Source organism: Schistocerca piceifrons, chromosome 2 (genome assembly GCF_021461385.2).
Source record: "Schistocerca piceifrons isolate TAMUIC-IGC-003096 chromosome 2, iqSchPice1.1, whole genome shotgun sequence".
In the NCBI taxonomy this organism is placed as follows: domain Eukaryota; kingdom Metazoa; phylum Arthropoda; class Insecta; order Orthoptera; family Acrididae; genus Schistocerca; species Schistocerca piceifrons.
The window spans coordinates 869,716,516-869,729,092 of NC_060139.1; the positions used below are offsets into that span (position 1 = coordinate 869,716,516).

Here is a 12,577-nt window from a genome sequence, read left to right on the forward strand (position 1 = left end):
CTTAGCGCTCTTTCTGCTACCATCTTAGTGAAGCTTGTGACCACACAGTGTTTTTTGTGTGCAAATTTTAATAACCTTCGTAGAAATGTCCGCGAAGGGAGAGCTGCAAGAAAACGACCATATGATCTTAGAAATGAAACGTTAAGTCGCTGAAAAACGCGAACGTGATGTGAGCGTTGCTTATTTAGACTGCACATACTGTCGGTTTACATAAACTGTTTGCACTATCCTCAAGAACAAGGTCAAGATTAAGGAGATAGATGCTTCAAAGTATCTAAATAACGGTTTAGTATTCTGGACGATGTCGAAAGGTTGCTCTTTATGTGGATAAATGAAAAGCAATTGCAAGGCAACACTATGAAGGAGAACATCATTTGTGAGAAGGACAGAACGATTTTAGCCGATCTCGTACCCTCAGACTTCAAGAAGAATATAATAATTCCAATCCCAAAGAAAGCAGGTGACAGATGTGAAAATTACCGAACTATCAGTTTAATAAGTCACGGTTGCAAAATACTAACGCGAATTATTTACAGACGAATGGAAAAACTAGTAGAAGCCGACCTCGGGGAAGATCAGTTTGGATTCCATAGAAATGTTGGAACACGTGAGGCAATACTGACCTTACGACTTATCTTAGAAGCTAGATTAAGGAAAGGCAAACCTACGTTTCTAGCATTTGTAGACTTACAGAAAGCTTTTGACAATGTTGACTGGAATACTCTCTTTCAAATTCTAAAGGTGGCAGGGGTAAAATACAGGGAGCGAAAGGCTATTTACAATTTGTACAGAAACCAGGAGGCAGTTATAAGAGTCGAGGGACATGAAAGGGAAGCAGTGGTTGGGTAGGGAGTGAGACAGGGTTGTAGCCTCTCCCCGATGTTATTCAATCTCTATATTGAGCAAGCAGTAAAGGAAAAAAAAGAAAAATTTGGAGTCGGTATTAAAATCCATGGAGAAGAAATAAAAACTTTGAGGTTCGCCGATGACATTGTAATTCTGTCAGAGACAGCAAAGGACTTGGGAGAGTAGTTGAACGGAATAGACAGTGTCTTGAAAGGAGGATATAAAAAGCAAAACGAGGATAATGGAATGTAGTCGAATTAAGTCGGGTGATGCTGAGGGAATTAGATTAGGAAATGAGACACTTAAAAGTAGTAAAGGAGTTTTGCTATTTGGGGAGCAAATTAACTGATGATGGTCGAAGTAGAGAGGATATAAAATGTAGATTGGCAATGGCAAGGAAAGCGTTTCTGAAGAAGAGAAATTTGTTAACATCGAGTATAGATTTAAGTGTCAGGAAGTCGTTTCTGAAAGTATTTGTATGGAGTGTAGCCATGTATGGAAGTGAAACATGGACAATAAATAGTTTAGACAAGAAGAGAATAGAAGCTTTCGAAATGTGGTGCTACAGAAGAATGTTGAAGATTTGGTGGGTAGACCACGTAACTAATGAGGAGGTATTGAATAGGATTGGGGAGAAGAGAAGTTTGTGGCACAACTTGACTAGAAGAAGGGATCGGTTGGTAGGACATGTCCTAAGGCATCAAGGGATCACAAATTTAGCATTGTAGGGTAAAAATTGTATAGGGAGACCAAGAGATGAATACACTAAGCAGATTCAGAAGGATGTAGGTTGCAGTAGGTACTGGGAGATGAAGGAGCTTGCACAGGATAGATTAGCATGGAGATCTGCATCAAACCAGTCTCAGGACTGAAGACCACAACAACAACAACGACGACGACGACGACGACGACGACGACGACGTTAAGAAGACGCAAGGATCATCGTCCAAAGAAGTGTTTAAGAGAAGCCATAGGTGGTTCGAGAAGTTTAAGAGAGAAACCAGCATCCACTGCGTTATGAGGCATGGCGAAGCAGCCAGCTTCGACACAAAAGCAGAGAACTTCATCTGTAACTAGTTTTTAATTGTGACGAGACGGGTCTGTTCTGGAAAAAGATGCCGAAGCGTGGCTTTGTAACAGCAGAGGAGAATGCATTGCCCGGTCACAAGCCAATGAAAGACCGTCTCACACTGCTTGCTGTTCTGCGCCAATGCGAGCGGCGATTTCTCCTTGGAGAATTTCAGTTCATCAAGATGCAATTTCTGCCTCCCAACATCATTGTTACTCCTGCCTGTGAATCAGCAGATTATTTCTACATCTAAATCTACACTCCTGGAAATGGAAAAAAGAACACATTGACACCGGTGTGTCAGACCCACCATACTTGCTCCGGACACTGCGAGAGGGCTGTACAAGCAATGATCACACGCACGGCACAGCGGACACACCAGGAACCGCGGTGTTGGCCGTCGAATGGCGCTAGCTGCGCAGCATTTGTGCACCGCCGCCGTCAGTGTCAGCCAGTTTGCCGTGGCATACGGAGCTCCATCGCAGTCTTTAACACTGGCAGCATGCCGCGACAGCGTGGACGTGAACCGTATGTGCAGTTGACGGACTTTGAGCGAGGGCGTATAGTGGGCATGCGGGAGGCCGGGTGGACGTACCGCCGAATTGCTCAACACGTGGGGCGTGAGGTCTCCACAGTACATCGATGTTGTCGCCAGTGGTCGGCGGAAGGTGCACGTGCCCGTCGACCTGGGACCGGACCGCAGCGACGCACGGATGCACGCCAAGACCGTAGGATCCTACGCAGTGCCGTAGGGGACCGCACCGCCACTTCCCAGCAAATTAGGGACACTGTTGCTCCTGGGGTATCGGCGAGGACCATTCGCAACCGTCTCCATGAAGCTGGGCTACGGTCCCGCACACCGTTAGGCCGTCTTCCGCTCACGCCCCAACATCGTGCAGCCCGCCTCCAGTGGTGTCGCGACAGGCGTGAATGGAGGGACGAATGGAGACGTGTCGTCTTCAGCGATGAGAGTCGCTTCTGCCTTGGTGCCAATGATGGTCGTATGCGTGTTTGGCGCCGTGCAGGTGAGCGCCACAAACAGGACTGCATACGACCGAGGCACACAGGGCCAACACCCAGCATCATGGTGTGGGGAGCGATCTCCTACACTGGCCGTACACCACTGGTGATCGTCGAGGGGACACTGAATAGTGCACGGTACATCCAAACCGTCATCGAACCCATCGTTCTACCATTCCTAGACCGGCAAGGGAACTTGCTGTTCCAACAGGACAATGCACGTCCGCATGTATCCCGTGCCACCCAACGTGCTCTAGAAGGTGTAAGTCAACTACCCTGGCCAGCAAGATCTCCGGATCTGTCCCCCATTGAGCATGTTTGAGACTGGATGAAGCGTCGTCTCACGCGGTCTGCACGTCCAGCACGAACGCTGGTCCAACTGAGGCGCCAGGTGGAAATGGCATGGCAAGCCGTTCCACAGGACTACATCCAGCATCTCTACGATCGTCTCCATGGGAGAATAGCAGCCTGCATTGCTGCGAAAGGTGGATATACACTGTACTAGTGCCGACATTGTGCATGCTCTGTTGCCTGTGTCTATGTGCCTGTGGTTCTGTCAGTGTGATCATGTGATGTATCTGACCCCAGGAATGTGTCAATAAAGTTTCCCCTTCCTGGGACAATGAATTCACGGTGTTCTTATTTCAATTTCCAGGAGTGTACATACATACTGCGCAATCCACCATACGGTGCGTGGCGGAGGGTACCTCGTACCACAACTAGCATATTCTATCCCTGTCCCCCTCCCAAACAGAACGAGGGAAAAATGACTGCCTATATGCCTCTGTATGAGCCCTAATCTCTCTCATCTTATCTTTGTGGCCTCTCCGCGAAATGTAAGTTGGCGGCAGTAAAATTGTACTGCAGTCAGCCTCAAATGCTGGTTCTCTAAATTTCCTCAGTAGCGATTCACGAAAAGAACGTCTCCTTTCCTCTAGAGACTCCCACCCGAGTTCCTGAAGCATTTCCGTAACACTCGCGTGATGATCAAACCTACCAGTAACAAATCTAGCAGCCCGCCTCTGAATTGCTTCTATGTAATCCCTCAATCCGACCTGATAGGGATCCCAAACGCTCGAGCAGTACTCAAGAATAGGTCGTATTAGTGTTTTATAAGCTCTACACTAAAGCATTGCTTTGAGTTGACTGATGCTACCAATCTCACTCTGAGAGAGGTTTCGAAATATCACTTCAACATCGTTGTCTGCGTCAAGGTGGTCGAATAGGCGTAACCAAGAGAACTCTCACTTCTGCCTGGAAGCAGCTTTGGCCGGAGTCCGTTGTCGGATGTGATTCTGAGGCATTTGAGACAGTACCTGTGGAGCCTATAGTCAACGGGATTGTGTCTTTGGCCTAGAGCAGGGGACTAGAAGTGGATAACAGTGATATCGATGAGTTTGTAGATAATCACAGCTAAGAAATGACCACCAAAGAGCTTATGGAGTTGTAGTGTGCTTCACAGTAGGAAGTGTGGAAGAGTTCTTCAGAGGAGGCGGTAACAGCAAAGCACCTATCTTCTGACGCAATAAGAGAAATGCTTAAAGCATGGGAATCCTTTGCATTGTACATTGAAAATCACCATCCCAATAAAGCAGTGGTTACGCGCGCTACAAATTTATTTGACGATATTGCTGTGTCGCATTTTATCCAAGTGTTGAAGTGTTGGCAGAAACAAATGACTATAGATAGCTTCCTAGTAAAAAAGAATTAGTTATGTATCGCGAATAATAAAGCACATTCATGTATAATTTTCTTTGAATAAATGGCATAAATAAGGCAAAACATTTAGTAGTTTCTCTGCTTGGAACACATTATCGTATTTTACATGAACTTATATGGGATAAATTGATTCGCTTAACGAATGTTTCACAATAAAAGTAAGATTCAGGAACGAATTGCCAGCCGGGGTGTCCGAGCGGTTCTAGGCGCTTCAGTCTGGAGCCGCGCGACCGCTGCGGTCGCAGGTTCAAATCCTGCCTCGGGCATGGATGTGTGTGATTTCCTTAGGTTAGTTAGGTTTAAGTAGTTTTAAGTTCTAAGGGACTGATGACCTCAGACGTTAAGTCCCATACTGCTCAGAGCCATTTGAACCAGGAACGAATTATGCTCGCTGTGCGAGGTTCCACTGTTTATGTTTCTCAAATAACTCGCTTGGTTAATATCTCGTAATTTCAATACCTCCTGGCAAAACTTCTTCGGAAATTACTTCTCCTCATTCTGATACACGCTCAGTTTATTCTACGGGATTATGTTGTATCCACTCGAGTCCTGCTAGTTGATTTTGTAGCAGAAGCTGTCAGCGTCCAGAAGCTTCAAATTATGTAGAACTCCTCGTAATATTTAAATTTCTTATGTCAGCATGATACATACAGATCCCCACGATACAAATAGTATGCTACAAATAGATGGCATAAACGAACCGTAATAAACTGTCTACTTTGACTTGAGAACATCGTACCACGCTATCCACAGATGACAATAGGATTATACAGAGTACTACCCAAATAGGGAAACAAAGTTCTAGAATAATACACTGCCACATAAAAAAGTTAAACACCCAGAAGGGGAGGAGAGTAGCTTCACTGGTTGAGAGAGTATGCAGTATGGCGTTATACCCTTTCTGGCCTGCATCGATGCACTGATTCGTTTGTGATGAGTGACATGAAGCCGTTCTATCCTCTCTCCAGGCAAGCTGGGCCACAAGTTTTGCGACTAGTACTTGACGTCATCTCCGTCCTATAGTTGCTAATGGGACGGAGATGATGTACAAAATAATGGTTCAAATGGCTCTGAGCACTATGGGACTCAACTTCTGAGGTCACCAGCCCCTAGAACTTAGAGCTACTTAAACCTAACTAACCTAAGGACATCACACACATCCATGCCCGAGGCAGGATTCGAACCCGCGACCGTAGCGGTCGCGCGGTTCCAGACTGTAGCGCCTAGATGATGTACAAGTGGGTCCCACACATGCTCTATTGGGGGCAGGTCTGGGGATTCTGCTGGCCACGGGAGTACTTCAACGTCACGCATGCTATGATAGATGAGCATTGTTCTGCTGAAAAACAGCACCACGATACTGTCACATGAGAGGTAACGCATGAGGATGGAGGATGTCCCATGACGCACTGTTATGCCGTCAAGAGTTCCCCCCGTCACCACCATCTGTGATCTGAAATGATGCCCAATGGCTCTCACATCATGATCCCAGGAGTTGGTTGCTTGGTGGCTTCTCTTGCGAGCATTCCTTGTTCAGCATGTGTAAACGTTAAATACCAAAATTTTATTGCTGATGAAGCTCTCGGTGTACAGCACGATGGCGTTAGTAACACCCCTGTGCCTCTCCAGAACTTTAGAGGAATGGAATCTTGTCCCGGGTAGCCACCATACTCGCCGACAATGGTCTTCCAGGGTAGTGAAGGACTGCATTTCATCGCTGAACACAATGAATCACCATTCATCAGCAGCAGTCCCTTGTGATGTCATGGTGTTAACGCCATGCTGCACATGGGACGGTAATGCCCTAGTATGCCTGCTGTTAGTCTCCACCAACGGTATGGTATGACACACAATGTTGCGGAAGTCAATTACTAATTGTTGGATGACAGTCTCAAATTTAAAGGTGTTAGGATGCTTGTATCTTTTATTTTATTTTTTTTTTGTACGATTTGGCGATTCTCCCTTGTGATGATCAGAAATGCACAACTGGAATCTTGGCGACGAGCTTGCCTGCCCTCACGTTCCCGTGCAATCCAACATCAGATCACCACTAATCTGGATATTGCACGATTCGGCCGGACGGCAAAATGGAGACCCACGATGAGGACCCTTTGAAACCCTTCCAGATGCTAACAATACTGTCTCACATGAGTGCTCGGACAGCTGGTTAAGTACTTTCCCACGAAAAGCAGAAGTCCCAGGCTTGCGTCCCGGTCCAGCACACATTTTTAAGCTGCCAGAAAGCTCCAAATCAGGGCACACTCCGCTTCAGAGCGGTAATTCTTTATGGGAACCTTCCTGTTCTCGTGAAATACAAATAAATAAAAGAAAAAAATATTAGACCTTTACCAACAAACTGTGTCAGTAACGCGAAAATTCTGTTTTTCTGTGTTAGATGATGTGTTAGAGAAGACAGTTTTCTGTTACCTTGCTCCGACCAGTGGATGTTACCAAATCGTCAGACGAGTTCATGGAAAAAGACTTCTTGCTTCACTCAAAGACGCACTACGAGAAGACTAGGTGATCTGGAACTCTACGTCATCACCTCCTCTCCCCTTACCACCACCTGTTGACCAAGTTCTGACGATAGATTATCCCCCTAACAGCCTTCGTGCCAGAGATTTGCCGAGCCAGCACATTTTGGTGCCCACCTGAGCAAAAGCATAATGAAGCACTGAATGGTGTGAAAAAAGCTTTCATGTTAAATATGATGTGTGAACACACTCGCCAAGCGAGAAATGGGATTATTTAGTTAAAGTTCACACGTTTTAAAAATCGTGCAACAGGCATTCCTCGTGAGTGACCCTTGAACATTATGTCAAACTCTCTCTCTTTTGTCTACAGGGTCCTGAGCTGATACGTGTGTCCAAATTCTACAAGGAGAGCAAGGAGGGCAAGTTCGTCAGCTTCTTAGATGAGGACGTCCGGACCCTGTACGACTCATTCAGAAAAGGCGCCAAGGAATCAAGTATGTGTACTTCTATATTTTCTTAATACTTTCGCCCACAGACTTAAGATATCACTTAAAAATGCCACAGTTCCACTGGAGCTGCCATATTTCAATCAAATGTTTTATTCGTAAATATAGGCCAGTTTCGACCACATTGTCATTATCAAGTGTCATGTACATATGACCACATACAGGGTGAACCAGAACACCATGGAGAAAATTTCGGAGGTTCTTCAGCGATATTTTCTGAGTATCTTGGTACAAGGGACACGCGGTCTCTGGTGGCTCGTTACAGAGTAATGATGTAATTACGATTTATTCAGTTTGTCACCCCAGGTACCTTAATTTGTGGGAAAATACTTTCACAACAGTGAGAAGGTCTATAATACTACGCAAAACACAGAGTAATACAACAATTCTCAAACAGATGCAAAAGAAGTGTTAATTGGGTTGCCGTCGACGGACGAACATTTCAGCGCCGTTATTACTCTCTTCTGTTACATTTAATGGACCACACATAAGGTGCATTTCGGTAAATACTCCACCAGTACAACAATCCGTAATGCTATGTACCATTGTTAACAGCTAACTCATCCAAAAAGAGACACAACCAACGAGTACAGAATGCAGTCGTGAGGTCGAAGAGTAAATTGGACTCTACTGCTGTTGTCAACAGCAGGCACCACGAGTAATGGCACAAGTACACTGACGGGAAAAGAAAATCGCCACTTCAAAAAATAATTAATGTAGGGTAAAGAAATTACGGAAATTATTTTGTGTAGGTCACACATTTAAGATCACAGATTAATGTAAGTTCGAGGTAAGCCATTGCAAATGTGAACAGCGGGTACATTAATAAGCAGTGTAACCGCCAGAATATTGAATGTAAGCATGCAAACGTGCATGCATTGTGTTGTACATGTGGCGCATGTCAGTTTGTTGCATTGAGATCCACACCTGATGAACGTAGTCAGTACAGTGACGGTTAATGCTGTTCGTGGATGATGCTGGAGTTGTCGTCCGAAGATGCCCCGTATGCGCTCGATTGCAGACACATCCGGTGATCGAGCACGCCAAGGCAACATGCCGACACTTTGAAGATCATGTTGTGTCACAACAGCGGTATGTGGGCGAGCGTAATGCTGTTTGAAAACATCCTCTGGAACGCTTTTCAAGAACGGCTGCACTACAGATCGAATCACCAGAATGAGCACAAATTTGCAGTCAGGATGCATGGGATAACCGTGAGAGTGCTCCCGCTGCCATGTGAAATTCCACCCCACACCATAGCTACAGGTGAATATCCAGTGTGACCACCACACAGACAGATGGGGTTCAGGCCCTTAGCTGGCCACCTTCTAACCAACACAGAGCCATCACTGGCACCGAGGCAGAACCACCTTTCATTCGAAGAAACAATAGGCCTCCACTCTGTTTTCGTGTATGGGCTCTGGCTAAACACCACTGCAGCCGCAAATGGTGGTGGTCTGGGGTCAGTGGAATGCACGCTCTGGCTCGAGTAAACGGTTTCTAACCGTTCTTTATGCCGTTGTGGTGCCAACTGCTGCCCAAATTGTTTCTGCCATTCAGCTACGATGCGCCAGAGCCGTACGCCGAACACGATGGTTTTCCCTCTCGGTAGTGCCATTTGGCCTTGCGAAACACGTCTTCTTACGACCTTGCATTTTCGAGACCACCGCTGCTAGCAATCGGGTACAGTGGCCACATTGCTGCCAAGTCTTTCTGTAGTATCGCAGAAGAAACACCCAGCTTCTTGTAGCCCTAGTACAGATCTCGTTCAAACTCAGTGAGATGTTGATAATGGCGTCTTTGTCGCCTTAAAGGCATTTTTGACACATCATATCACCATGTCCAATCTCAAAGGCGACTAATGTTCACGACCGTTACAGCGTGTATTTGAAGCAAAACCGATTTGCATCCGCATAGGCGTTCCTAGCGTATTGGCACGAAATTTTAATGTCGAAACACACCTACCAATTTTCGTTTATGTTGGACAACTATTTCTTGGTGTTGCGATATTTTTTCCCGTCAGTGTATATTCAAACGTGACACACAGTGCATACCGTCGCCATTTGCAGTGTTATTCAGAAAATATCCATTAACAACTTCTGAAATGTTGTTGGCAGAGTTCTGATTCACACTGCATGGTGGCGCAGTGGTTAGCACACTGGACTCGCATTCGGGAGGACGACGGTTCAATCCCGTCTCCAGCCATCCTGATTTACGTTTTCCGTGATTTCCCTAAATCGTTTCAGGCACATGCCGGGATGGTTCCTTTGAAAGGGCACGGCCGATTTCCTTCCCAATCCTTCCCTACCTCGAGCTTGCGCTCCGTCTCTAATGACCTCGTTGTCGACGGGACGTTAAACACTAACCACCACCACCACCACCACACTGCATAAACTAACAGCAGACAGCACGTACCCAATCCAAATAAATAAATAAATAAATAAAAATAAAATGCTGAGGTATGTCTGGCTTCATCGAGTACCCAACTGATCTCACTTTGACAGAGATTAGGTTGCTTTGCTCATATGTATTGGCGTATGGAACAAATAACGCAAATTTGTTTTCAATTATTCCCGTAGGTCGAAATGGTAATGACCATTTGGTTGAAACTGGCCAATAGCAACGAGTAAAACCTTTTTTAGTCAAATAATACGTTCTCTGCGGGACCATGATGCATTTTAACTTCGAAGTGTCTGATTCTCTTTGGCACGTCCAACCTGATTCTCTGACAAGAAGCTAACTTGCGAGTTAGCGAGCTACCCATTATCCAGTTCATTTCATTTCACTATCTTCTTTTAAATCACTTACATGATGTAGGAATTGCCACAACAAAGTTATCATAAAAGTACAAGTACTATGAACATAATAATGGAATATCACTTTCAAGGCATTTTTAAAAGCACAATTTAGGCAAATAAATCTAAATTTTTGGCAATAAATTTACACACAATCAAAGTACTCATCTATGTCTTGGAAAGGTTTGCTTAAAAGGTAATTTTTAAGCTCAGTCTTAAATTTTACTTCGTCTATTATTTCCTTTATGTACACTGGCAGAGCATTGTAAAGTTTTATTCCAAAATAACTTACATGTTTTTGGGTTTGTGTTGTCCTTACCCTTTCTACAAACGAATTCGTATAACTTCTAGCATTATAATTATTGCAGTCCTCGTTTGTACGTAGATATTTCATATGTGCTCTTGTACGTAGAATGCTTTTAAATATATACAGTGATGGTATTGTGAGTATTTATAGCTGTTTGAAAAGAGGCCTACAATGAGTTCTTGGAGAATTGTGTATTGTGGTTTGTATACCAGTAGCTCTTTTATGAAATTTGAAGATATCTATTAAGATTGATTTAGTCTTACCATGCTGTAAGACATGATGGACTGAAAGTAAGCAAAATACACTAGTCTAGTACATTCTGCGCTGCATACTCTAGATAGTATCTTCAATGCAAAAAATGCCAAATTGAGCCTGTGGGATACATACTTGAGATGGTCTTTCCAGCTTAAGTTTTGATCAATGAGAATGCCCAAAAACTTTGTGGATTGCATACTCTCTATCTCCTTATCAATTAGTTTTAACTAGAGGTCTATATCTTGGGTTGCTTCGCCATACTGTATATAATTTGTTTTACTTAGATTAAGTGTTAACTCGTTGGCATTAAACCATTGTTGTATATATTTCAGGACTATCAGTTGTGGTGGTTAACCATTTTTTATCATCATTTATAATTATTTTCATGTCATCTGTGAACAACATTGTTTTGGTAGAAATACTTGGATTTTTTTATGTCATTTATAACAGCGAGAATAATAAGGGACCAAGAACACTGCCCTGTGGGACGCCTATTTCCGATTTCTTTGCATCTGAAACCCACTTGATTTTCTGATTTTTATGTTCTATGATGATTTCTACCAACTGAGTTCTATCTTGAAGGTAAGATTCAAACCATTGCCTCACATCTCCCCTTACACCTCCATCTTGTTTAACAGACTTTGGTGATTTACTGTATCGAAAGCCTTAGATAGAACTAAGTTAATTCCCACTACACATTTTTTAGTGTCAAGATTCTTGACAATCTCTTCAGTATAGGCACAGATAGCTGATTCTGTGCTGTGGCCCGAGCGAAAGCCATGTTGATTGCAGTTCAGAAGCTAATAAGCACCTAAGTAATTTATGAGTCTGTTTTCATTAATTTCTCTAGAATTTTGGGAAATGATTGGAGAAGGGATATTGGTCTATAATTTTCTACCTTGTGTGTGGATCTCCTTTTTTAAACAGAGATCTAACCTTGAGAGATATTCAACCTCTTTGGAAACACATCTTCACTGAAAGACTGATTTCTGAAGATTAATGACAAAAATTACATTTATGCTTGTAAAGCTCTTATTTTGTACCATCTTAGTTAAAGGTTGCTCATATTATCCTTCCCATATCTTCACTGCTAAAATATATGGAATAAGGACAAAATAATACATACATGTGCAAACAGATGCAAAATATGTATTGGATGAATGTGAGTTTCTATTGGATAAAAGAAACATAAACATAAATCATGTGCAACTGTATCTACTCATCCTAGAAAAATCACTTATTCAGAGAGTATGGGCTGGGCAGCTTGTCAATAGTGAAGCAAAGGGTGTTCTGGCATAAATGGCCCATTGTTCTTACGTAAACAAACCTACCACCTGACCTAGCATCCTTATGTAAAGAAACCCACCACTCGACCATGTAATTTAACGCTAATGTAAAAAGGTAACTTACTTTTGTCCTTCGTTAAGTTTATACAAGTCAGATTCATGGCTAAATGCTTTTAGCCTAATTGTGACGGCCGTAATTTATGAAGCATATACTGTACCACTTTAAGTATGATTTACAGTGTATCTTGTATAACATGTGCAAGCACATACCTGAATATAGGTTATACAGCACACATGCCA

General features: G+C 43.7%; 1 protein-coding gene across 1 annotated transcript in view; it reads left to right on the forward strand.

The window, feature by feature from the left end:
• LOC124776279 (long-chain-fatty-acid--CoA ligase 1) overlaps nucleotides 1-12,577 on the forward strand; it is a 188,157-nt gene that overhangs the window by 103,134 nt on the left and 72,446 nt on the right. Inside the window, exon 3 of the mRNA XM_047251182.1 lies at nucleotides 7,499-7,622. Coding sequence (XP_047107138.1) covers nucleotides 7,499-7,622 — 124 coding nt within the window. The remainder of the gene's footprint in view (nucleotides 1-7,498; nucleotides 7,623-12,577) is intronic.